Genomic DNA, 27,889 nt, shown 5'->3' on the forward strand with positions numbered 1-27,889 from the left:
TCTACTTTACACCGGTAGCTTATTACCGTCCTTGTCCTCTGTGAATCTGTCACTGTTACTTAATTTTTACTTTCCTGTTTTTCCATGAAGACCCAAAGGCTCTGAGATTCTCTTACTGATTTCAACCAAGTCGTAGAATTCAAATGTGTCGGAATTTTAACTTGTTGAAATCAGCAAAAACTGAGTAAAAATCCAGGGTTAGTTTTATCATTAGAAAAGAAGAATTCCCAGCTAGTGTCCCCAAGTCCTGTGAATAATGAGATGGACCACTGAGAAGCTTACATATAACCCTCAGCTCTGTCTTCAGCGAGTAAAGCTTGCTAATGAGTGTGCTTGTATCAGTGACTCCAGTGTTTGCACACGGTGCACAAGGCCACCTTTCATTATTTACTCATGTGTCAAACAACCGTGCATTTTATATAACCTTGATTTACATCCTTAAACTTTCGTGTTTCCCTCTGTATAACTTATTAGTGTTTGAATTTAATAGTTAAAAACTTAATGAAAGTGTTTCTTATGGACATAGATAATATTGTTGTTTGAGCTATGAACTGACCAAGAAAATCACTGAGAAATTAAAAATAAATGTAGTTTGGCTTATTTTCAGTTCTCTTTGTTATTTGGTTTAAATTGGTCTGAAATTAGCAGTTGTGTTTTGTCCTTGGGTATTTTTGGCATCATCGTAAACAGTCCATTTCTCTGTGGTGCCTTGGGGATCTCTGGCACTAGTAGTGAATGGTTCTTCAGCTGAAGTAGAAAAGCAATTTACTCAAGGAGTCACTTCATAATAAATAGCACAGGGGCGAGCATTTCTGAATTCTAGATCCTTCTGCACCTAGGCCTTGCTTTTTGTTTGTGCATCGCATTAATGCAAAGGAAATGCCTTTCCGTCATTCATCAATGTGTCTGAAGTTCAGGAGTGTGCTGGGGGTCAGCATTTAAGCTAATAGTTTCAAACATGGAGCAAGAACACAGGGATTCATGCACGTGAATTAATATATAGATACACAATTGAAGCCAAAGATAATTTCAAAGTATACTTTATCTGAAGTGACTTATATTTGATCCAATTAAGTAGTAATTGGATGAAATTTTAAAACCGTTCTGATGGACGCTGGAGAGATGGCTTAGTGGTTAAGAACTCTGGCTGCTCTTTCATAGGACCTGAGTTTGATTCTCAGCACCCACATGACTGCTAACAACTGCCTGTAACTCCAGTTCTAGGGGATCTGATGGGCTCTTCTGGCCTGTACAACACTGTATATGTGATGTGTGTGGCGCACAGGCATACATGCATGCAAGACATCCACATATATGAAATAAAAATAAAATGAATCATAATATATATAAATATACTATGTAACTATTACACTGTAATATATAAATATACTATATATATTAGTTTCCTATAATATATATATACACACACACTCCTGACTTTGTCATTATTGCCATTGGTAAATGAAGTTGTCTGGTTTCAGCACCTTAGGGTTTTGGTAGAAGCTTACCCGAGGAGACTGGCTCTACAGTAGATTTTATAATTGGGCAAAGCTTTTCAATATTTTATTCATTTATGATGATGGAGAACAAGTAGAGAACTAGCTATTAGTATTGCCCAGGTAAGTTTATCTTCTTACTGCTCCTTTACTTCAGGATAATGGTGTGGCTTTAGAAGAAGAAAAAAATCAATTAGGAGGGTGTCTCTCTCTTGTAAATATGAGTTCTTAAAGCTTGTGAGTCTAGAGGAGCTTGGAGGGCGATGGAGGTCCATGCCTTCAGGCTATCTCAGTCTCCTTGTGTTTGTCATTTCCTCACATTTGTTAGGTAAAAAGAAGCAGGGCAATTAGTCAGTAAAACAGAAATCCTCACAGGCAATATTTGCAATAAAATCCTGTAGCAAGAAAGACTTCAAATAAAGCTGGATGGTGACAGGCACCACTAGCCATAGAACCTACAAGATTGTCACCCCATGGGGGAATGAGAAGGAAGCAAAGGTATTTCACAACTGTAGGTCCTCCCAAGACATCAGATGGTCTGTAGCAAGCACAATGGGGTGCTTTTGGGCCGAATTCTACCACCGAGGCGCTTGTTCTCTCCAACTTCAATGTGGTAGTTTTTGTTTTATCTAATTATATTTTATTTTGCTCTTTACCTACTGAGAGGCAGAAAGGGGGTGGCTATGGAAAGGAGAGGAGGTGGGGAGGTGCTGGGAGAAGTAGAGGGAGGGGAAACTGTAATCAGGATGTATTATGTGAGAAAAGAATCTATTTTCAATAAAAGAAAACCCAATGTTCCAAGAAATTCATGTGGCATTTAACAGGTTGACTCACTGAACAGTAATTTCCAGTAAGTTCCTTTCTATCCCATCTTCCCACGATAATAGCAACAGTTGTCTGCTTTTAAAGAACAAGGCTCTGGATCTAACGTGATGGGAGAGTTGCATTTGATGACATCCGCTATGCTAGGTGGTGGGCTTCTTTCTGACAAAGCACTGCATTAGCTCTATAAAATTGAGAGCTACAGATGCTGCTCTCAGGTGGCTAATTAGACCAAGCATATGTAAATGTGTTTACCATCTTCAGTGCAAAATATTAGGCTTAATTCCTTTCTGTGGCTCTATTCCAACTGCAGAATTATATTCTGGTATCCTGAGTGTAGTCCCAGTCACTATGGGAAGAATCACTTTTCAAGTCTCCTTTAGTTTTGTGAGCCAGTGAACTAACAGCCTTGGATTACAACTTTGAGTAGCACATATTTTCCCTCAGTATAAAAATTACTAAAGAAATGAAAACCCGCTGTTTCTGTTGAATATATGCTTTATAAGAGGCATGCACTGTTAGAAACAATTCAGCTTCGTGCCTCAACTTTTTGGAAAGTGAGCAAGTGTAAGTGTTTGAGTTTTTTGTGATGGGCGCAGAATAGAGAAGTGCTATCTTTTTTTAACTGCTTGATTAAACTTATGTTTGTTTCCTAGGTTCTAGATATAGTTGGTGTATTTGATTCCAGGGTTTGTAATGTGGGGTTGGACTTGTTCCAGTGGTCTGTCACTTTTCCCTCAAACACGAGGAACCCGGAACAGATAGCTGGACCAACATAGAAACCACGGCAGACATGCTCTGTCTTGTGAAACACCCAGAAGAAACAAGCTCATAGAGGCAGAAGATAGGCTTGGGCATGGATAGTGGGCACAGGGTGTCTGTGAAGAGGGATGGAGCCATGATGTATGTAGAGACTGGTGTGGTTGTTCATGTAGGAGTGTACTCGTAACCAGTGAGTTATACACAGGACACTGTCCGAAGGTGGGGGTGAGGGTATCTTGGAGTCTTGTTTACCTGGCCTTTCTCTCACCCATCCAACTCAAGGCTAGCTACAAAACCTCTGGACACAGAAATGCCCTCCCATAGGCGAGCTCAGAGACAGGCTATATCGAAACTGGAGTGCATTCTTGTTTCAGCATTTCTGTGTATGTTAACTGCGCACAGCAAGGGCAGACACAGGAGCAATGGAATCCCAAATGCTTCTTCCACCGGTCTTCCTTCTGAATTTCTGTTGTAGCAAACATCTTCCCTTTTCCATCTTCACCAGGAGGCACACGCCTATGAGCTCAGCTGTCTTGGAGCCCTGCCTTGCCAAAGGTGTGCGTGCCCTTTGCAGTTGATGGAGAAGTCTTTTGTTCTCCATTCTGGGCACTCCTCCTTGGCAGTCTCCTCTCTCCCTCATCTTTATTCTGCTTGTTTCTCCTTTCTGCGTGGTCCAGATTCAGCTCCCACACACCACTGTATTTCACGCCAACCCCTTTTCCCACAGAGTTGCCTTGAGTTGCTGTAGGCATGTGTTTGTAGGTACATGTGAGAACGTGCTAGTGTGTGTTATTCGTGCCAGTGCTTAGCACATGTATGCATGTGTGCCTGTGGAGGGCAGAGGTCAACTATGGGGTTCATGTCTCGGGAGTGATCCCTCTTATTCTCTACTAGAGTCTCTTATTTGCTTGAAGTTCACTAGCCCCAGGGGTTTGCCGGTTTTTACCTCTCGAGTTCTTGCTGATATTACAAGCAGTCTGTATTGTTATGTGGCTTCTGACTAAACTATCTCTTCAGCACCGGCCTTGAATTTTTTTTTTTATTTATTTATCTTCTCCTGAAAGGCTTTGTTCCACTGCACTTTTGCTATATGTAGGACAGACTATCTCAATCACACTTCACATTGTAAAGTTTATTTTCAGTTACTAAAAACAGACTTGACCTTGTAAAACTGATGATGACAAGAGGCTTGCCCTTGGGGATATTTGTTTTAATAAAAAGAGAAATGAATGGATTATTTTTACTATAAATCTCTGTAGCTCATGCATACTTCTATCTGCTTTGCAAGCCCAGAGTAGAATAAAAAACTCTCTAATTATTTAATAGAAGCAAAGTATTTATGTACAAAGATCACTTACAAAATAGAAAACTATAAATGTATACAGGTGTGTGTGCGCACGCGTGTATGAGTTAAAGTAGAACTTGTTTGTATTAAAAGTATAGCATTTTTAAAAGTTCCATGCCTAGCTTGATAATGTAAACCTACAACCCCAGCTACCCTGGACTATAAGAGAGGATTTCAAGTTCAAGGCCTCTCTGGACCATAGAGTGAATTTAATGGCAGTCTGGAAAGTTTAGTAAGAATTTGTCTCAAAATGAAATTTAAAAGAGGACTGAGGTATATATAATTCAGGGGTAGAGGACTTCTCTCACCTGCATGAGGCACTAAGTTCAATGTTGAGTACCATCAAATACAGAGTTTCCGTTCGTCAGCCAGTCTGTATGATGCTGGGTCACTTGCCATTAAAGAAAAGGCACAGTGTGAGAGCAGACAGCACAGTACATACACATATCCATCGCGCTGTTTGTGTTCTCTAGAAAACTTCTCTGTCTCTGTGTAAGGAATGGGGATGAAGTCTATTCAGTGATAGATTTGGAAGAGACTAGCTGGTATAAGACCCAAGTATTAATTCAGCTCTCTGTTAATAACATGAATATATAAGTGCATCTTCAGAACTAAAGCTGGTGTCTGCGTTGAATATGAACACTAGAATTGCTGATCGTAGAAAGCTAGACGAGAGGATAGTTTATGGAATAAGAGAGTGGCATTTGAGGGGCTTAAGCATCTCACTGGTACATGGTTATAAAAACTAAACTTGCCAGACACGGTGGCGTATGGCCTTAGTCCCAGCACTCAAGAGGCAGGAGCCAGCCTGGACTACAGAGCATGTTGTAGCATATTCAGGGCTACAAAACAAGACCTTATCTCAACAAAGTAAAACCCCAATCATTTCAAAGTCCTTATGACATAGAAACACTGTATATCACCATTACATTGTAATCCGGGTAAAATAATAGTATATTTATGTGGTTGAGAAAGGAAAGAAACTTACAGACTCTTTTTCTAATAAAGGCCAGAGAAGGCACTGTGCTTTCTTTTCATGACTGACTGACTCTCTCTCTCTCTCTCTCTCTCTCTCTCTCTCTCTCTCTCTGTCTCTCTCTCTCTCTCTCTTATTACTTACCCCCCTCAAAGGGTCTTATGTAGCCCAGACTAGACTCATGTAACCCAGGCTATCTTAGAACTCCTAATCCTCCTGCTTCCATCTCCTAAATCCTAAAATTATGGGCATGAACCATCATGCCTGCTTAGAAAAGTTTGTTCATTTAATTGGTTTGTTTTCATGCCCAGCTCCTTTGATCTTTATCTAGGACCTCCCATTTTAGCCTAGGGTAGCCTTAAACTTCAGATCCTCTTGTCTCTTTCTTGTATGTGTTAAGATTACAGACACGTACTTCTATGTCCCCTGCCCTTTCTTTATTGCAGCTTGAACTTCTCTCCCAACTAGAATGTGTGGTGACTTGTCAGGAGCCAGCATGGGCTAAATGTTAACCTTGGCGTCTTAAGCCTAATTAGAAGTATTTAATCTGTACTGTCACTACACCTTATAGAAGGAAATTGGCTTACTGATAGAAACCTACCAGTACACTGTCCAAAACTTTAGTTTTGGAGTCAAGTTTTAAAACATTGGATCAATCAGTTACCTAATGGTTTACTTTTAGCATAATTTTGTAAAATTATGGAATCATCACTGAATATATTTTTATGAGAGTCACAATTGCCATTTGTTTTCATGATACTGTGCATTCCAAAAATATATAAAGTGACCAAAATTGTTGGCATTTAATAATACTCAACTTATACCTGTTCAGATTTTGTTGTAGTGTTGTTATAGCCTTTGATTTGTAATGCGTACTGTGAAATTGTCAACCTCATAGACAACATCTGGGGAAGATGTGCGAGACTTCACAAAGGTGCTGAAGAACAAGTTCAGGTCCAAGAAGTACTTTGCCAAACACCCTCGGCTTGGCTACCTGCCTGTCCAGACCGTGCTGGAAGGGGACAACTTAGAGACGTGAGTTCCATCCTCATCTGTGAACACTTACAGCTCTTTATTTTTAATGCTAACAACACAAAACAAATTACATGGCACCAAAGAGATTTGTGTCCTGGTGAAATGTTTAATTCTGAAACAGGTAAATTAGGTCTCCAACAGCAATTCATTTGCCTTACTTTTTTCTTTAATACTGTCACAGCCAGTTTTTCTGAACTTTCAACTTTTTTTTTAAAGAAATATCTAGTCAAATTGTGGTATCATTTGCTCTTTCATTTATTTCCCTTTCTTTTTTCCCTTTTAGAGGTTTTAATATTTTTGTTATCATACCTTTTAGTATTGTTTTGTTTTATGGCATGAGGATTGAACCCTGAGGCTCACACATGCTAGATAAATGCTCCCCTTTTGAGTCAGAGTTACATCTTTTTAATATAAATTACCAGCGATACTTTATCTTGTGCTGCAAGTGCAAATGTATTCTGAAATCTCATTTTATGTTTCTTCTTGGTCTTCTTGAAGATGAAAGCGGCAAAATGCAACAACTTGAGACATTATATGAAATAGACAAAATTGCTTAAGATCTGCGTTTTGAGTTGACAAGCGTATTCACGAAAGTTATAAGAGAGCAAAATTACAATGGGGTAATAAAGCTGAGAAAGAAAACAAAAGAATGCCGAGCCTGAAAAAAGAAGGGAAAAGGCTTTAAAATGAGCCCAAAGATATGATGGGCATTTTAAATCACCAGGCAGTTATCTATTGAGATCAAAGTCGATGAGATTTTAAATCTTTGAATCTCTTTCTAAAGTATCTACACGAATATTTCAACTGCAGCCTTTGTCGTGTGCTTGGGTGTGGTAAAAAAAAACACCTGTATACCTAAAATACTTGGCGAAGAGTGATTAAGGAAGATGCCCAGTGTTTACCTCTGGCCAGCACATATATGTGTATGTACACATGCACACACCCAAACGAGTACATATACTTCCTACAAAAATGTAATCTTTTCTAATTGTTTCCACACAACACATGAAAATAAGTTTTATTTTATTTTAAAAGAAGCTTTTTAAATATATTTACAAAAAGTATTTATCCTCTGGTCTTTTATGGATATGCTTTGGTCTTCAAAATTTGAGTACTAAGAATTCTTCTTTTTTGTGTGCAATACAGTTTGACTTGCTGAACACCTGAAAATTTTTACTTCTCTTCAGATAACAGTTTACCTTTGCAATAGCTACTTGGGGTACATAATGTTGTAGATATACTATCATGTGGTGCTGGGGTTTAGGAGGAAATATGATAGATTTGTACTGAGCAATGTCGCCTTGCACTCTTTGGAGGAATCGCTGTCGTTTATTTCCACCGTTCACATAAGAGATGGATATGTCATACTCCTTTTAAACACATTTTAAGACTTTGCTCTTCAATGTCAAAATAATCATCAGATTCAATTTGAGTGTATGTGTGTGTGCTTGCACAAGTGCGTATATTGTGTGTGTGTATGGAGGCCAGAGATTGACAAGGGTTGTCTTCCTCAGTCGCTGCCACCGTATTCTTTGAGACAGGATTTCTCACTAAATCTGGAGCTTGATGACTGAGCTAGGCAGGCTGTCCAGCAAGTCCCAGGGATCATCCGATCCCCACCTCCTAAACACTTGAATTATAGATGCCCAGATTCTGTGCGGGTTCTAAGGATTGAATTCAGTTGCTTCATGCTTGTAGGAACTATATTTTACTGACTAAGCCGTCTTCATGGCCTCCAAAGTATTTTTAAGTAAAAATGATCAGAAAAGCATGCAAAAAAATTTTATTTTCTGATTTTGACATACTATGCTGAAAATGCATCACTGTGCCTAACATAAATTTTCCACCATTTTCCAAGAGGCATGCACGCAGAAGAAAGGAAGGGATATCTGATTAAATTGGATGCCCCAAGATCCCTTTTGAACAGATTTATGAGCTACTAGACAGTGCGGGCAGGTTTTCTTCTTCAAATCCTACATCGAGCTCTGTGGATTTGCTGTAGTTCATTTTTCTGCTGAGCCCTTTCCTGCTGCAAGGTCACTTAATCTTCCAGTAGAACAATTTATGTGAGTGGGTAGTTTAAAAAAATGTTTGATTTCATATATTCTCCTCCTTGTGGGAGGAGAACATTGGAGAAAGCCACTGAAGTGGTGAAGGCAGTGAAGCTATTTATGGAATTTTCCTTTGCTTATTTCTCTTTTGTCTCTGCAAATGTCGTGTTTTATCATCTGTCCGGTAGTTAGCTATACCAGCATACATGAGGGGCCTTTACAGGAAGAAACACTGATAACTGACAAGGACTAGCATGTCCATGCTAAGGCATATTCAGTTCAATTTACAAGTCTGTATGCAAGAATTTTCTAAATGGGAATAAATGAGTAAAATTAAAGAGCACAGTATTAATAATAAAGTGAAAAATAAGCTAAGATAGTTGTAGACGTAGTTTGAGAGTTCTAGGGGATTACTATTGGCTTTAGAATTTGGTTTGTTTCCCTAAAGATAAAAAAGAACTAGAGACCTCTGCTTCTGGCATTGCGCGAAGTGATCTATAGTGAATTTAACTGTGGAAAGAGGCACTCATTGCAGATGGAGTTGTGAAGAAGGATTTTCAGGACCGGGAGGGATGGAGAGCTATGCTTAGCCCGGCCTGAGTCATGTGCTGAGAATTTGGGGTGCACGGAGATGGAGGAAAAGACCTACTGGCCAAATGCATCATTTTCATCAGCCTGGATTGAAGCTCTATTAGAAAACTAGCATCAAAAACAAAACGAGAGAGAGAGAGAGAGAGAGAGAGAGAGAGAGAGAGAGAGAGAGAGAAAAGCCAGATAATATAGGGTCTTTTTATCCAATGTCTACAGAGTTTATTCTGAGAGTTGTGGGGGACTTCAAGAGTTTACAGGTAATATTAAAGAAGAAAAGGTGGTCAATGGTTCAGAAATGGTAATAGCCTAAAACTACCCTTCAGAAAATGAGCCTTAATAGGAGTGAGGGGGCTTTGCTACCACGGAAGCCATGATGGTGTCTTGAGGTGGTGGAGCTTTAGAAGGGGCAATACATCATATTGGAGGCAACACGGTGGGGATGTGAGGTAGGAGAACATTGTAGAAGCATGAAAATTGACTTGAGAGCTAGGGAGATTTCTCAGTGGTTAATAGCACTAGCTGCTCTACTAGAGGACCTGAGTTCAAGTCCCGAGAACTATGTCCGTCGGTTCTCAGCCACCCATATCTCCGGCTCCAAGAAATCCAGTGTCTTCTTCCGACCTGCAGACGCATCCCCACACATATGCCATGGTGTAGATATAGTGGCATATATGCAGACAAATAAAAATAAATCTTGAAGAAAAAGGTGCCCTGAAGGTGAAAAAGTGGAAGAGACAAAGAGAGTCATCATAGCCAGCATGGTGGACACAGGAAGTACTCAATCCAGAGAGACAGAGAAGTCAGGGAGCTTGGTCATAGCTCCACATGATAGAAATAAGGAAGTGTGTTTGTCTATACCTTCATATTACATTTGAGGAGATAAGGACCAAGCAGAGCCAAGGGGGGCTTGTCAGTTCATTGTCTCAAGGGACAGGGCAGAGGGATTGCCAGGTCTGCTCTTAAAGCAGGAGGCATGACCTTACAGGTAGGACCAGTCACCAGCCTTGGGACAAATGGACTAAAGAGACAAAAGACAAGAAGTGTGAAGAGACTGCTGGGAATTTAGGTCATTTAAAGGGTCACCACGTTCTTTAAAGTTTATGTTGGGTTTCAGAGACTTACATTTACATTTTAGAGTCTGATTCTGTGGTCACTGAAAAACAAGAAGTTCCATTATTAAGTCCCTGGCCACTCACAGATTGAAGTTGCCTTTATTGTATTTATTATCTAGTTCCCTATATTTGGGGACTGGGGATGGCATTCAGAACCTCACGTATGCTAGACAGGCAGTCTTGTCAAGCGAGCTCAACCCTAACTGCGGGTCTTAAGTAGGAAGTACTTGGCTGTTCTTTCTTCCCAGAGAACTAAGTGTGAGCACCTGTCACAGTTTCTCCGTACAAACAAAATCCCCTGGAGGAAAAGAAACCCAGCTCGATTGTGTATCTCTGTTTCCTTTATTTGATGTTTTCCCTTAACAATGTTTGTCTTTTAGGAAACGCTTCAGCCCAGTTTTCTGCTCCCTCCAGTCTCAGTTCACAAATCACTTTTGTGCCAGCAATTACCTTCTAAAGAATTGATTAAGCCATTTCACAAAGCTTTGTCTCTTACGAACACACACACACACACACACACACACACACACACACACCAGTAGGCATTGTTCTTCTGTGTTGTCCTACACTTGAATTTAAAGATGATCTCTTAACAGTTACTGTTTTAGAAAGTGGGTGTACATCTACCTGTCTCCTGACATTTTGCATCCCTATTTCAGGGATAATGAAAAGTTCTGATGTGCTAAAGGTGTGGGATAACACCGTTGCTCCATTGTTCCTGCTTCGACTTCATACGTACACAATTAACTCTAATTATACAATAGGTATTTTGACAGACATACAGGTCGAATGCTCATTTTTGAGAGTAGGTCTAAGGAAATTTAGCTTCCTGCCAAAGATGACCTTGTATCCCTTTATTTTTCTGCCCCGCACGCATCCTCCTGTGCTTCCTAGCAGGAGATAACGAGATCATTAACTATGTCTCATGGATGTACATATAATAGAGAAGGAAATCTAAAATGATTTTGCTTGAATCAGCATTAGCTTTTTCAAAACACATTATGTGATTAAGTAATCATTTTCTTTGTCCTCTTAAGTTTCTGCATTCGTTGGGTAATTCGTCATTACCTTTCCTCAAAAGTTAGAGTTTAAACTACCTTTTAATTAGGATGAATTGTTTCCATGGCATTTCATGAGTGTTTCGGGGCTCCCAGGTGACCTGAAAGATTAGGGCCGCCTACTTGTTGCAGGTCAGCCCGAAGCCTAGAGCCAAGCAGAACACGTTTGCCCATCTGGTTTCCTAGAGTGGATGTCTAGGTAACACCAACCTAGGTGGAAGTCTGTCCTGTCCTAAAGAAGCTGCTTTCAATAAGCTGATGACTGGACTCTTTGCGTAGGCCTGAGTAGGAGGAAGATTCGCTTTCAGTGTATCTCAAGTTGAGGAACTTGGTGTACACATAACTTGAACCATTATATTTCTGAATGAAGAGCCAGAAAACCCTTTTTAACTTCAATTCTGATATTGATCGTTTATTAATTAGGTGATAAATTCACCTTTCTCATTCAAGTCTCTTCTCCAAGAAAAGCAAAAATGTAATTGTATCGCCCTTGGAATGTTCTAGAGCGTTATCTTTAAACAGTGTATAATTTGGGGCGATTTTAGCCACATCCTACTGATCTTTTTAGTCTGATTATTCTGAAATGTGACTACTGTCTTGAAATACGTGTTGTCATAACAGCCATGAAAACTGCTTTGGATTTTCCTGATGGTGACTATCAGGTAGCCACATGTGAATGGGAGATGACTGAGAACCCTACTCCTTCCGCTTATGTCTGAACTCGCTCTAAATGTTTGTTCTGTGACTTTTGTCTCCCTCTCCCTCTCTGCAGTCCTATCACGCTCATCAGTATGTGGCCAGAGCACTATGAGTGAGTATTCACTGCGCATGCGCACAGGAGGGGCGTTCCGAGCAGGAGCATTAACAGGGGGCTCCACTACTCTTTTTACCTCCTGGGTGACAATGCCCGTGGTTTGTTTTGCATGACAGATTCCTTGCTTCACTAACCTTCTAACTGGTAACCTCTGTGGAGACTGAGGATAAAGCCCTCGCCTTTCTTTTCTCTTTACAGCCCCTCACACTCGCCTCAGCTCTTTCACGACGACACCCACTCCCGGATAGAGCAGTACGCCACGCGGTGAGTGACTGATAGGCGTCCCCAGCTCGCCCCGCCCCCGAAGCATTTCTGCTTTTGTAGTAGTTAAAAATGCTGCTGACAAACCTTGTCTGTTTGCACAAGTCACGGTTCTGTTACACAGGGAACCTGGGCCTTTATCATTTCATGGTGCGATTTACACATCACAAACACCTGCTATGTAGTCTATGAAGAGTAGACTTCAGTAGGCGGCGATTCCAGAGCTGCTGAGACTCCAGACACCGAGCAGGCAGGATTCGGATAATATAACCTAGTTCCAGTAAATGAAAGGAGAGATTGGAGCTCCTCACAGGAGACCGTGCACATATGAATTGCAGTATGTAATTAAACTTATGTTACTGCCTGGTTGTTAGGGTTTGTTTTTAAATCCCTGAACAATGCAAAATACAGACCCGCAGGTAGTGTGCAGAACTTTTGGGAAACTGCTTAATATCAACCATCGGTGAGCCTAGAAGCCAGCTGTGTCCAAACTCTCTAGTTTAAGAACCATTTAAAGAATGGTAACATTTGAGCTGAATTGAGACTAAGCCAAAGTTTTAGAGAAAGGTACTTGACCTGGTAGAGAACATACAGTGACAAGAATGTGGCTTGTTTTCCAAGCCTCAGAAGGGAAAAGAGTTGAGAGACCATGGAACGCAGAAACCGTGGTCTAACACACAGAGTTGCTCAGGAGTTGGCTCCCATTCTAGGTCAAGAGAAATCATGGTGAATCTTCAGACTCAAGAGGAACATAATTAGATTTGTTTGTAAAGGTTACTTCACTGCAATGGGGACCGGCTAGAGGGACCGGAAGCCCAGGGAGGAGACTGCAGACTGGGGTGCAAGATAAGAGCCTACAGGTGCTGCGTGAGTGGCCATCAAATCGCTCCTCACCAGTCCAGGGGGGTTCATTTCAACAGTTGTGCGCTATCTGGACCCTTTTCCATGTGGTCAGAATTCATGAAGATCTAAAAATAATGAATGGACCTGCCCGCTGTGGCACGCAATTTCAGTCCCTTGCTTTTGTATTTTCAGACTGGCCCAGATGGAGAGGACAAATGGATCTTTCCTGACAGACAGCAGCTCTACCACAGGAAGTGTGTAAGTGCATCATGAATTGAGGCTGCCTGAAAGGGTTTCGCTGTGAAAAAAAATGTCGTGGTGACTGGGGCCAAGGAAGGCCACAGAAATCACACCATCTACTGTAAGAGATTTATTGGGGAAGTATGTCGGGCGGGGTGGGGGAGGAGGCCAGTGACTACCTCTGAGCAAAGATGGGAAAACAGAGATGACCAGGTCGCCATGGTGGGCTTTATAGGGCGTGTGGAGCATGCACACAGGGAAAATACGTCACGTTGGAAACATGTCACATTAGTGATGACAGGCACATTGGTGGTGAGTCATTGAAGGCGGGGAGGAGCCTGCTTCTGGAATGGGGAAAGTTCTTTGTTGACTAACACCCCCTCCTTGTGTTATGGTCCCAGAAATAGTCTTCATGGACCATGGCCTCTGAGTTGGGATCCCAAGGAAAGCTGATGTGTGTTTCCAGGAAGTCTATGAACATTTTAACATTTCATGCTTTTGAGCCATGTAAATGAAATAGTTTATTTACTTATTTTTTATGTTAATGAATCAGCTCACCTGCTCTAGAGTAACCAGATTGCTTTATAATAGTATTGATCTGTATTTTTGTGGATGTGGATGTGTGTTGTATGTTTGTATTTGAGTGGATGTGTATGCATATGTATGTAGGTGCATATGTTTGCACATGTGTGCGGAGGCCAGGGATCAACATCAGGTGTCTTTCTCAATTGGTCTCCACTATTGAGCAGTCTCTCAATGAAAATGGATCTCATTTATTTGCTTAGGATGGCCCACCAATAGGCTCTAGGGATCTCTCTCTCTTCTCCCCCAGCCCCCTTCAATTCCCATCAGCCTTGAGGTTGCAGATATGTACTACCCCACCTAGATTTTACAGCAGTGCAGGGGATCTGAACTCAAGTCCTCATGCTTGCATGGCCAGCCCTTTGCCACCTGGGTCATCTCTGCAGCTCATAATACTGCCACTGAATGATAATTTTACAAACGCACATCCGTAGGGTCAGTGCACTTATGCAAATCCCGCTTTTTCTGCTTCCCAACATTTTCTCCATCGTCTCTGTTCTCTTAGCAATGCTACCCACACAGCTTAGGCATATTTTCCCTGCTGTTCATTTAAAAGTAACTCCCTCGCAAATATTTTATTTTATTAGGAAGCGAGAAAAGCCTTATTGACTTTAGAGTATCTAAAGGGAAAAAAAAGTAAAAAATAAAATAAAATAGCTTCAGAGCCAGATATTTTCTGTCCGGCTTCCTCACTGTGCGCCTTCAGCTTGATTGTAGAATGCTCTTGGCAAATGCTTTCTCTGATGATCGCACTATAATAGATTGTCTTTCTTTGGAGTTTGTTTTGACCTTGTTTTTCACATTAGCTACGAGATGATGTGTAAAAGGCTTCCATAGTTTCAAGTTGATGTGACTCATGGGCTCAGTGTGATTTGACCAGGCAGAGAGAGAGGTCTAGGAGGAACAGACGAAAACTGGAACATAGGGCCTACAAGCTTTCACTAACATAGAGTGGAGATAACCAAGTAGCATACCTTAAACCTGTGGTTTTCAACCTTCTGTATGCTGCGACCCTTTAATATAGCTCCTTATGTTATGGTGACCTCTAACCACAAAATTATTTTTGTTGCCACTTCATAACTGTAAGTTTGATACTGTTATGAATCATAATGTAAACATCTGGTATGTAGATAGTCTTACGTGACCCTGAAAAGATTGTTTGACCACCAAAGGGGTCATGACCCACAGGGTGAGTCCCTCTGCTAAGCATTCTGATAAAGCATGTCTCCTTTGCGTGTCTTTTACAGCTGATTTGCTTAAACATGGAAGCTCTTGGGAACTTTTTCAATTTTAAACATCAAAAGTTGGCATCTTAGCACTTAGCCATCGTATAGTCATGGCTTCAGCATTATTATTCAGGTGTTATGAACTAGAAACCAATTGATCTCAAGTTGGCAGAGTATCTACATTGCTCTTTCTTATGTAACACACTGGTCAGCATTTCATATAAAGTAACTAAATATCTTAAATAGCTTTAAATCAGTCTAATTCTCACAAGTGTTGAAAGTAGCAGGAATTAAATGAAATAAAAAAAACTAGTACTTAGGATAAAAATCTAATTTCTTTAACATGTGTTTATCTTGGGTGTGAACAAAGTACAGGAAATGTCTGCATTTAATGTATACTATCTTCAAATTAAAATAGACTCTGCTGCAAATTTTATCACTAATGTCTCAGAGCAGAGAAGATAACCAGATGATTAGCAGCTGAACAGATTTAGTCTGCTGCCATTTGATGTGGTGATTCATTCAACAGATGTTTATAGGATACAGGAGAGCAAAGGAGCCCCTTGCGAGAGGCAGTTGTTTTGGTAGAAGCCTGGTGGAGTTGGTATATCCTCACATGGATATGAGGCTGGTACGTCCTCACATGGATGTGCAGTTGTAAGTTGTTTGGTAGAACCCTATTTGAGTTGGTATATCCTCACATATTGTGCACTGGTAATTAAATTAAAATAATAAAAAACTTTTAAGAGACAGTACCTAGAACCCACTAACCCTGTTTTGTTGTTTTTGTTGTTATTTTGTTCTGTTTTTTATTGATAGTTTGTTTTCCTCCCCCCCCCCTCCTTTTGGACAGCATTTTACTATGTGGTACAAGTTGGCCTCAAATTTCCAATCTTCTGCCTCACCCTATGAAGTGTCCTTGATGGCGTGCATGTGCCACCACCTTTACCTAATCTTCCTATCCTCTCTGACCCTGAGTTATGTTTGCTCAGTGACTTGCAGCTGTGTGTGTCTTCTCCACTCTCTATATGGAATGGTGAGCTTACAGTTGCCCACCATGAAAGCCCTTCAGCCACAGAGCTAGGAAAAACCACTGATCAATGCTTTCTTGTGGTTGTGGTGCCTTCAGTGATAGCAAACATGCCTGGAGTTTAATCCTCAAGTTTCCACAGAAACAATTCTCTGCATTCTCTGCATTCCCCGCAATGAACTCTTCGTTGTTTATTGTACCCTCATGTATCATGCTAATTTCTTAGCCCGGAATCTATGCCAGTTTCCCAGTCTTTGACCTCACATACATCCAATCCCAAGCAATACTCATCTTGCCAAAAGCCTGACTCTGGGTGATTGAAGGGAGCATTAATTTTGAGGCTATTAAGTATCTTTGTAGGGAGAGTTGATCATACACGTCTTAGGAAGGGAAATGCCCCAGGCCAGCCCTTGGGACCCTTAGGCAACAGTTCCTGAGGCCTTTCCGAGGTTCTTACTCCGTCTGCTTTCTGCTGTTGAGGGAACTGTTGCGTGTGGTTCAAAGCTTGGCCAGGGTTTACATCAGAATTCCTGTTTGTAAATCTGAAACCCGGGATAAACTATTGGTTTTAAAAGGTCATCAAGAGAACCACAGTTCCTTCATTATGTGATAAGTACTAATGTTGTAACATAAATCATATTCACTATATGCAAAAAAATACACTATAATTATATTCATTTAATGATACTTCTTGGTGCAGGCCCAACATTTAAAAAATACTTTCTATTTCAGCCTTATACATACTATTGATACTTAATAACCCTAATCTGGTGCATGATGTAGCGTCTATATAATGAGGGTGCTTTTGGTTTTTATTGTACACAATAAAAGACTAGAATGTTTCTATTTTTGAATTTAACCTTTACAACTAATAACATATGAAAAATATTTAAGGTCCAAATTTGTATACCATGTGTAAATTATTTCTATTCCTTTTATATTTTTGTGGAGATGGCTTTAATTTTCTTCCAGACACATAACAATGTACTCTGTTAGTGGCCATAGTAATTATGACAACACACTATACACCATCAAGTTCACAAAAGGGGGAAACTCACAGAAATGTTGACAACAAAATGCTTTCCTAATAGAATTACAAGAGATTTCCCAGTGTCCAACTTTAAAAAATATTTATTACTTATTGTGTGTGTGTGTGTGTGTGTATGTGTGTGTGTGCGTGTGTGTGTATGTGTGTGTGTGCAGATGTACGCCTACATGTGTTGAGAGATTAGAGGACAATTTACAGGAGTCTTGTACGCTCCAGATATTTGAACTCAGTTCATTAGCAAGCACTCACTTCCTGGGTCATCTCATTGGCTTGACTTTTTTAAAGCAAAGTGTGGTTTGTATTAATACTAGGCACATAATCCCCAGGCCCAGGTATCTGCTTAAATAATTTTTGGGGATAAATGATCTGTGGTGCTTCTTAATAGCAGAGGAGCTGTAGGCCAAATCTGTGGCCAGTTCCTAGCCATGAGATCATTCAGGCCACTTTTGTGGTCCACACTTTCTTTTTATTCTTATTTCTTATTATTTATCCCTTTGAAGCCGATTACTTTGAGTCTTTTATGATTTTAATTTACAGATACTATCCACAGGCGTATATAGCTCCTTTGATTTGCTCCGTACTTATTTTAATAACGCAAGTTGCCATCTAGTTCTGTTCTGTTTGGCACTGTTTTTGATCATTCTTTCTTTTCCCCATGGACAAAGTACTAGGGAAATGAATGAGCTTTCTGCTCATGTGAATGACCAAGGTAGGACTGTACGCATCGCTCCCTGTCATAGAACATTATGTGTCCGGGACAGTAGGAGGCTAAAGCTTTTTCTTCCTTTGCAAATGACTCCTCATTTCGCTTCTATTTTTAGCAGATTACTTATGGTGTTTAACCCTTAAAATACATAACACTTACAGGTATATACATTTTTCTCTTTCTTGGATATCCCATCTTTTTAGTTGCTTGCTTAGGTATGTTTCAGCGTGAAAAGAAATATTTTCAGTATGTTCTGCTGTGTTCTTATTTTGGATTTGCTCTATTGTGTGTCCCCTGGATCCTGATACATTGTCCATCTGTTCTGTCCTAGCTGAGTCTTGAACTTGCAGCTTTTCTTACTGCCTCCTTTTCCTCATGATGTGAGAGAGCAGTGACTCCAAAAGTGTTAGCTGCTAGCTAGTGTCCCAGGTTGTTGAGGGCTTCATCTCAGGGCTTCATCTCTACTTCTGCTTCTTCAAATGCTTGCATTTAGGCTTCTGGTCATGAGTTGTGTGAGTGTGTGTGCGCGTGTGCGTGTGCCTGTGTGTGTATGTGTGTGTGTGTATGTGTGCACATTTCCACAAACCTATAAGTGGCCATGTGCTTCTTACCAGGAAAATACTCTATTCCTCCACAGCTCCCTTACAGTGTTTGTGTGGTTATGCATGTATGTGCAGATGCGTGTGCATGTGTGTCATTAAAGTCAGAGGACAGCTTTGGGGAGTTAGTTCTCTCCTTCCACCTTGTGGTTCCTGGAAATCAAACTCAGGTCATCTGTAGAGCAACCACTTTTACCCACTGAGCCATCTTGCTGGCCCTCCCTGCCAGATTTCTGTTTCATTTCTCTGTGTGGATAGCCTAGGGGTTCCGTCAGCTTTGCAGGGATAGTAGTAAACCCGTTTTTCTGTTCTTCTCATCATTTGGTCCTCAGGACACCAGGAGATTTTATAGAGGCTCCTTTTGTTTCCCTGGAGACCTTGCATCTCCTAATAAAAGTGAAGAGATGTTTGTCATGGCCACTTCCACATCTTATGGTGTCCACACACTTCATTTGTTCTCTCTTCCTTTGTTGTAAATGGCCCATCTCACGACCCTGGTCAAAGGCATTTAACAGGAGGGAGGTCAAGTCAGGCATTTAAGCTTAGGCAAAGTATGTGACTTTTATTTTTAACACATTCATATATGTATACACACATACACACTAATATGCATGGGTACCTCCAGTGTTTGTGTGTGTATAGTCAGTCTCTCTCTAGGGGCTGCAGGAAGGAGTCCCAGTAAGTCACCAGTGGGTCTCTGGAACCCTGTTCTGATGCTTCAGTAAGCATAGCATCATTTTGGCATCATTGTCTCTCTGATCTTTATGCTGAGGCACATTTTTTTCTAAGAACACACTAAGTTATAGAAGCAGTTTCAGACCCCTGATTGTCAGGGCAGAGGTGTGCTATGCTAAGGATGGATTTTGTATCACACTTAAGATTCAGAGTGCTTGCCCAGGATCTGATACTGCTTACCTGTACAAGAGCAGAGCAGTCTCAAGGCCCAGGTGCAACAGTAAAAGGTCCCGGACTGAAGTTTCCCCTTGGACATGCTTTAGGGCCTGCTCTGGTCCGAGGCAACAGATGATGCTGAGAGATCCCTGCAGCCACACAGCTGACACTGGAGGTTCAACCGTAGGACAGTTCCTTTTAAACTCCAGTGGCCACATCACTTGCGTCTCATTTTCCTGAGAGCTTTGCCCTTTATCTCCTCTGCTTGCCAAAAACTATCAAAATGGGCCATATCTAGTGTGTTAGAGGGCTCTGCAATCCCAGGAGCCAGGAGATGTGACTGTCACACCTTGCTGAAAACTTCCAACTAGATCTGTCTTGAAAAGGAGGATAAGATGGTCCAGGCCAGCTGGATACACCCAGCCTTTCCTTATCACAGACAGACTGGCTTTGTCGCCGCTGTGTGGCTCCCCTACTGCTGATGTACCTGCTTCAGTAACATCATTAGATGAGGAACCTCACTGAATTAAATGCAACTAATGACTTAGTGTAGGATATTGGTCCTAAAAATTACTTGCGATTGTACCAAGCAAAGTATCTATTGCTATTTTTATAAACATGTACATTTGCATTTATGCCCTTATTTAAATAAAATAAGTTATAAGTCCTTTGGATTATCAAACATTGCAGAATTGGTTACAACCAAATCTGAAAATTGGTTGTTTTTGGCTCAGTGATCTTTCAATCTGCTGTTTTGGTAGTCTTAAGTGATATGTTTGCCTCTAACTTCTTTAACTTTTGTATTAAATGCTTCTGGGCATGTCCAGCCTTTTGACATTGCAGCATTATGTTGTTACCTACAAATATGTTGGACCACATTCCAGGCTATTTTGGTTTGCATGCCACCTATGGCCATTAGATGGGATACACCCAGTTAAGCCTGATTTATAGCAACTTATTGCCCTTCTTTATAGGAACTGCTGTGTCTTACTTTATTTTCTCTTTAGCATGGAACAACTCTTTGGGGATTGTGAGAATCACAGATGGTAACACTCATGTTTTGAAATGTTGAACTCATCATACACAAGCTTTGAACGTCCAGCTTGAGTTTTCAAAGAAATACCATGGAGACGCAAAGTTTCAAGGCAACCTGCTCCAGACACAAGTCCAAGCATCACTGTTCTTGCTTCTTGTGTGCTCAGAAACCTCACCACCCAGATGTGAGCCGCTGTCTATCTTCTTTGTCTCCCTAGGGAGGATGAGCATGCCCTCATCCAGCAGTACTGCCAGACACTGGGCGGGGAGTCTCCCATGAGCCAGCCACAGAGTCCAGCTCAGATCTTGAAGTCCGTGGAGAGGGAAGAGCGTGGGGAATTGGAGCGGATCATTGCTGACTTGGAGGAAGAGCAAAGGTGCGCTACCCCCAGCAAAAGAAAACACACTGCCCTCTTCCTTCCAGGGAGGCCAATGGTTCCTCTCTGCCCTCTTTTGGGATCTGTTGTCTAAGTCTTCAAATAAGGTCAAGATTTGGGAAGATATTAGCAGGCTGGGGTGTTAGGAGAGCCTGCTGCAGCTGGATTTTATTTATGGAGAGTGGATGCTCTCTTGCTTGAAGCCCATTTTCTTCCTTTTCACTCTTCCTATTAGTAAATGTTTTTCCATGGGACGAAGTAGTAGCACAAGCTAAATTTGGAGTTCCTAGACAGTTTGGGCGAGAAGAGGACAGACCTAATAATAATCTAATCTGTTCTGTTTTGTTTCTTTTCTATATTAGAAATCTGCAGGTGGAGTATGAGCAGCTGAAGGAGCAGCACCTAAGAAGGGGCCTCCCTGTAGGCTCGCCTCCAGAATCCATCGTGTCTCCTCATCATACATCCGAGGACTCAGAACTTATAGCAGAAGCTAAGCTCCTTAGGCAGCACAAAGGGCGGCTGGAAGCGAGGATGCAGATTTTGGAAGATCACAATAAGCAGCTGGAGTCGCAGCTGCACCGCCTCAGACAGCTGCTGGAGCAGGTAGGGGTGTGCAGTCCTGTGTGGGATCTCTGCATGGCACCTGTCCATGTCCCAGGAGCCCGTGACTGGCCATGGTAGCTGTGAAGATAGCCGCCTTCAATTCTTCACTGCCACAGTTAATTCAGTGTTTACTAGCTTAGAAATCCCTCTTCGTGTGTACAAATGTAATCTTTGCCGAAACAAAAACGTGTGTTTTCCCACCTGACTGTAGAATTTCTCATTCTTCTTTTGTGCCGAAATCTCTGCTTGGAATATTTTAATTAAAAAAAAAATCCTGTGGTATGCATGAGCCTGTGGTGCATAAGAAAGCCTCCATGGAGACTGGGGACAGCAAGTGACCTAAAATCTTCAATCTAACTCTTTCTTGCAGTGAACCAGGAGTGAGTCGATACCTCAAAAATCACCCGAGGAACAGATGGTTGTTAATTTACCATTGTTATTTTCTGCTACTGGGGGAATGTTCTATAGCAGTGGCTTGCAAACCTTCTTGACAATAAGAAGCCCAATTTATGTTCAGAGGAAACTGCATGGTGAACGCAAAATAATGCCCGCCTTTAGCTGAGATGGCACCACTTACCGTGTGTTCCCTATTTTTCTTTCTCTCCTTCCTTTCCCTTGCCCTGCTTTTTTCCCTTCTTCTCCCTGCCCTTTTCTTCCCCTCTCTCCTCTTCCTTTTCTCTTGCCTTTATTTCTTAATATTGATCAGAAGCTGATACATTCCTTTTTATGGCTCAGCTCTGGCTAATAGCTTACAATTTTGAAAAGCCACTGTTCTTTGGTTTATGAAAGAAGTGTAGGGTATGGCTTCTGCCTTCCTGCTCCTGGCAGTGTGCTGTGTCTTTGCTTTGCTGTCTTCTCCCACACGACTGACTTAATGTGAGGAGGGGAGTCAACACACAGAACCCACCGCAAGGAAGGCTCTGCCGCAGATGCCTGTAGGGCCCAGTCCCTGCAAAGGGTTTCCTGATTGGCAGAAACATTCATGTCACGGTTGCTTTTTCTCCAGCCTGTGTGGCGTAGCATCCTGTGACATCTTAAAAGAGATACTTTTTATCCTGGGGAGAGGTAGTGCATCAAAACAAACACAACTTTTCTCCAGGGATTTGCTTATGTTTGAGAAAGCCCTGTTGACACAGTTGTCATCAGGGTCTTTTTATTCTGTCAGGATTCTTGAAAACATTATAATTTTTGCATTACCTACATTGTGCGTGGTAGAACTCTCTTCTTCCTTTGGTCATTTACTTTTCTCTCTGCCTGTCATTGTAGAGTTTCTTTGACATGGCTGTGGGAGTCATTTGCTTAAAAGCCTGAAAATTCTATATCTTTAGAAAATAGAAAATAGGGGGTTTCATAAGTGAATCCAGACTTGGCTTCCTGTTAAGTCTTCGGATTGTCGGTTTGAATCTAACCTCAATATAAAATATCACACACACGGGGGGGGGGGTGGACAGGTTGCTTGTACAGTGAATTTGAAGTTCTTGAGTAGTGCCTCAAAAAAAAAAAAAAAAGATAAGTTTCCTTGTGTGATCGCTTAGAGCAGTGATCTCAACCTGTGGGTCACAACCCCTTTGGGGGGACCCGGGGGGAGCGGTATTCAAACGATCCTTTCACAGGGCTCCCATATAAGATATCCTGTATATCAAATATTTACATTGCTAATTATAACAGTAGTAAAATTACAGTTATGAAGTAGCAGTGAAAATGATTTTATGGTTGGGGTCACCACAGCATGAGGAACTGTATTAAAGGGTCGCAGCACTGGGAAGGGTGAGAGCCGCTGCCTTGGAACGTCAGATGTTAATGTTCCTACCTTAGTGTCCACCCGGAATCATCACATAAGCTCCGCTCGCAGCCCTTGCTTACTGCAGCGTGGTGAGGCTCTTGGGAGGAAAGGAAAAGCTTTTAGACGCATTCTAACCTCATGCCACTCCCTCCCTCCTATTAGACCGAGAACCTAATGGCTCACATCCTTTCAGAATTACCCAGTAATGCTTTCGGAGAGAGCCGATATCCAAGTGACTCAGACTGTCCCGGTCTCCGAAGCTCTTTTCTCTTTGTAACGATTTAGCATGAGTGCCAGAAGTAGAGGGGAAGTTTAACTCAATATAAACAGGGGAAACTACCAGACTTCAACTAATGGAGACTTAATGGAAAATCTGCATTAAAAAAGTAACTTCTGCATTGCCATACGCTAGATTCTGTGTGACCATGTACTTATCAGCCCAGCCGTCACCAGTTCAAAAATATGCACAGGAGCTGTTAGGGAGGGTTTGCCCTGTGTCGGCTGTGAAAATGGCTTTAGAAAGACTCATTCATCACTCCGCTGACAACATTCTATGACAAGGCTGTGACCGCTAAAGCTTTTAGCGTAGCTTCCTCTTGACTCGGAGCACACACTAAGTTAACACTGAAGCAGTTTAGACACACGAAATCCGTGACACAGAGGTCCTGTGGTTTACCTGGAACTACTGCTTCTGAGCATCGCAGCTGGACTCTGGGTTCAAGCTGCTGAGTACAAAACCACTCTGATAAATTCTCTCCCCAGGTCACCTCTGAAGGGAGCAGTTTTGAAAGCTAGTACATCTGCCGTTTTAGAATGCCAATGCTAGTTTTTGGAAGGTAAACCCGACCTTCTAAGTTCACTAGGTTGACGTAAAAATGATGCGGAATTTGAGAGATGAAAATAGCAAGAACAAGAAATCCTGCAGCTTAACCCAATCAGTTCTTCAAAGGAAAAAGAAGGAAAGAGCACCGGTTCACAAGCTTTGACCCAGTCGATCCTGCCATGCCTCTGAAATCACCCAACGACAAGCTGTTTAGGCTCAGCTGCCCGTGATGGGAACTGGGGGAGGAATTCTGTTCCTTCTAGGTTATGCAAATATTTCTTATTCCCCTGTGATTTCAGCCTGAATCCGATTCCCGCATCAACGGTGTCTCCCCGTGGGCTTCGCCGCAGCATTCTGCTCTGAGCTACTCCCTTGACCCTGACCCAGGCCCACAGTTCCACCAGGCAGGTGGGTGTCCCTGAAGCAAAGCCACTGCACACAGTCTGGTTTGGACGTAGCCTTCTTTTTGGTTTTTAGTCTGTTAGCATTCTTACATCTGGTTGTTTTAAGCATAAAACATTATTCTCTTTTAGTCTGAACTGAATGTAGAGCCATTTTAATAATATCAAAACCACTTTAGTTTATAATGTGCTTGTTTATAAAATGTGCAGGCGTGGATCCAATTTTGGTGAGTGATGAAAAATGCTCTTTTCATTTGAAATAAGCAAGAAATTAGTGTTTTCTGCTTTGAGAATTGTGTGTGTGTGTGTGTGTGTGTGTGTGTGTGTGTGTGTGTGGTGTGGTAGTGTGGGTACACAAATGTGTGAAGATGCTCTCTGGGGACAGGAGAAGCCATCAGTGTCCAGCTCTCACTCTCTACTTTATTCTTTGAGACAAAGTCTCTCGCTAAACATGGAGCTAGGGTGACCAGCAAGCCGCGGCAATCTTTCCGTCTCAGCTCACCTCACACCCCACCTCCACATCACTAAGGGTTATAAGCACACATGATCACAGCCAGCTTTTGAGATAGTCCGGAATCCAAACTCACGTCACCATGCCCATATAACAGGCACTCTTACCCAGTGAGCCATCTCCTCCCTCCCTGAGAATGATTAGTTATAATATATTATTTCCTTACAAATTTTACATTTGAACACCTTCCAAACCTGCTGCTGAAGAATGTTATCAAACATGGTTCTCTTTCCCCTATCCTTCCCCGTTTCGGTGGACATTGCTCCGCCTGCCATCTAAGGCAGAAGGACCACCAATACTATCAGCCACAATGGGGACCTCTCCCTGACAGTTGTGGTGTTAAAAACACTATTGTAGTTTCAGTCCTAGAATAAAATACATATCAAAGTGCTATAGAGCATAGATTTCTTTTACATCAAGATAAAATAGCCTCTGATGAAAGCTGCAAAATAAAATTGAAAGAAGAAAGAAATTGGTAGAATATTGTTATGTGCAAAATAATGGGTCTTCAGTTAGTGTGTTGGTATCACATCCACTGCTAACTTATTTTTCAGTTTTATACTTGGGCATATACATTTACCCGCACAAACATAGAATACATTTTTAACTATATAAAAGGCTGTTGCTGGGGCTGAGGATATACGTCAATGATAGAGTGTTTCCCTAGCTTCTTTTAAAGGCCTGGGTACAGACCCCTGTATGCCTCTCCATACTGTGTATGTATATGTGTGTGTAGTGCACACGTCAGATGAATACAGATGTTTTCTCCTATTTCCCTCTGAACTTGTTCTTTTCAATGAGAATTCCTACCCCATTAATATTTTGAGGGCTGGGTTGCAATATTTTCACCTGGTCGAAGGATGGGCATTAATTTCAAGCTCCCTGCTTTTCCTGTCTGTGTCGCAGCATCTGAGGACCTGCTGGCCCCGCCTCATGACACCAGCACGGACCTCACAGAGGTGATGGAGCAGATTGACAGCTCGTTTCCCTCTTGCAGCGGTGAGTAGGAGCGACTGTGCCACCGCCGCAATGTCTTTCTCTTTCTCCCCAAGCCACCCTCTGTCTTCTTTGGTTTGGTAACAAAAGCCAGCGCTAGGAGCAAGATTGTGGGCTGTTTTGAAGTGATGCAGACCTATATGCTTGCTGACTGAGAAAATGAAGCCCCACAGAGATGCCAGACAGATCCTGAGGTTCAGTGAGAGCGTGATTCTGCTCTTGGAGATTTTCCCACATGGCTCATAAGAGACTAAATAAAATCCAGTAGAACAATGCCTGTCTTTAGGACCAAACTTCCCTACCATGCAGGCTGTCAGAAACTTGGGTTACGTCAAAGAACTTTGGGTAGCATGAAAGTAACCTTTCTAAGGTAACTCCCTAACTTCCTGGAGATCGTCAGATGTCTTCATAGTCAGGATCAGAAAAGAGTTATTTCTGGCTTTCCTTCCCCTTTTGAAGATTTTTCCCCTGCCCCAGAGAATAAAATAATCATTGTGTAAAAGCCAAACAATTCACAGGGTCACAGATTATGAGTCTAAAATCTCCATGTGAACAGCCAAGAGCCAGAAAGTCACCCAACGAGAACACTCCAAATCCCAGGGGAAATTACGTAATGATTTTAATCGATTGAATTTTTTTAAGTAGTTTCTTTCTGGCTCCTGGCCACCTTTGCAGGCTCTGCGGGGCTCCCACCTTAGAGACCTCTGTGGTTTCTCAGCTCAGCAGCAGTCTACCTGAGTCCATAGCCACACCACTTTAGGGTCACGGTTTCAAATACTTTGAAAGATCATGAATGTATCACTTATGATTCAGGGGTGAGCCTCTCAAGCGGGCGTGAAAGCTAGCCAGTCAGGAAACTAAGATTTCTGTAGCAATCTCAGGCTTTCCTTCCACTGTTTTCTGTCCGCGCCATAGAAAATTCCATCCTAAGTGAGAGAAAAATTTATCAGTTATTGGTACTATAGATGAACATGTTAAATCTGCTATTAATTGTAGTTCACAGTTGAATTCCATTTGAGAGGGTTTTGTTATGACTTATGTATCATTCAACGGCTTGGAAAAAAAATAATCTGTCATTTTTTTATGAGTTAGAGTTTCAAAATTAAAATTTCTGAAAACTTCTTTTTTAGCTCTGCTTCCACCTAAATACATTCCTCCCTTGAATAACAACTTCTGTAAACTGAATTCTATTCAGAAGTTTTTATTTAAATGTCATACTGGAACCTTTCAATTTAAAAATCTGCTGACAGCGAAGTCAGAGCGTGAAATGTGCTTAAATCTATGCTTTGTAGTAAATACAAAATGTGTAATTTCTGTATTGAAAATGTTGGACCACAAGTTCAGGATTTTTATTTTTCAAGTTTCTTTTTCTAAAGCATTTCTAAATCTTTCCCAAAGCATATTCTGATACATCTATTTAATTTTAAAACTGTTCATCTCTGCTTTGCTTAAAACAGAATATAATGAAAAAATAAAAATATAACTATAAACTAACACTGAATTTTCAGACATAAATGTCTCTGCCTCATGCCCTGACCCTTGATGAAAATATATAATTCCCATTGGTTGGAGATAAGATGAACTGTTCATGATGATTGGTTCCTGAGATGAGGTTTAGTCTCTATGGAGACCACACTGCAGAGGAGAAACCCTTCCCCTGCCTTGGGACCTTTTTATTTATGACATCATCTACCTGTGACATCACCCGCAATGCTCACAGGGTAATTTATAGAGGTTTGCAGGTAATTTAAGAGGAAGCTGTTGGTATTCTCCTTAAGTTTGTACATCCAACAGTCTTTATGATATTGAAATTCTCTGTGGATGAGCACTCTTAGACATGAATGTTATTATGAAAAATTCAGGTACTTCTTA

At 41.4% G+C, this 27,889-nt stretch overlaps 1 protein-coding gene across 8 annotated transcripts in view; it reads left to right on the forward strand.

The window, feature by feature from the left end:
* Utrn (utrophin) overlaps positions 1-27,889 on the forward strand; it is a 506,130-nt gene that overhangs the window by 466,988 nt on the left and 11,253 nt on the right. For 6 of the 8 annotated variants that reach the window (XM_075948903.1, XM_075948906.1, XM_075948904.1 and 3 more), the window contains 8 exons: positions 6,300-6,436; positions 12,021-12,059; positions 12,261-12,326; positions 13,359-13,424; positions 20,742-20,900; positions 21,263-21,503; positions 24,409-24,517; positions 25,928-26,020. In XM_075948903.1, the coding sequence (XP_075805018.1) occupies positions 6,300-6,436; positions 12,021-12,059; positions 12,261-12,326; positions 13,359-13,424; positions 20,742-20,900; positions 21,263-21,503; positions 24,409-24,517; positions 25,928-26,020 (910 nt within the window). The remainder of the gene's footprint in view (positions 1-6,299; positions 6,437-12,020; positions 12,060-12,260; positions 12,327-13,358; positions 13,425-20,741; positions 20,901-21,262; positions 21,504-24,408; positions 24,518-25,927; positions 26,021-27,889) is intronic. The other 2 variants (XM_075948907.1, XM_075948913.1) reach the window with 1 other exon arrangement.

The sequence above is a fragment of the Microtus pennsylvanicus genome, chromosome 1 (assembly GCF_037038515.1).
Source record: "Microtus pennsylvanicus isolate mMicPen1 chromosome 1, mMicPen1.hap1, whole genome shotgun sequence".
Lineage (NCBI taxonomy): Eukaryota > Metazoa > Chordata > Mammalia > Rodentia > Cricetidae > Microtus > Microtus pennsylvanicus.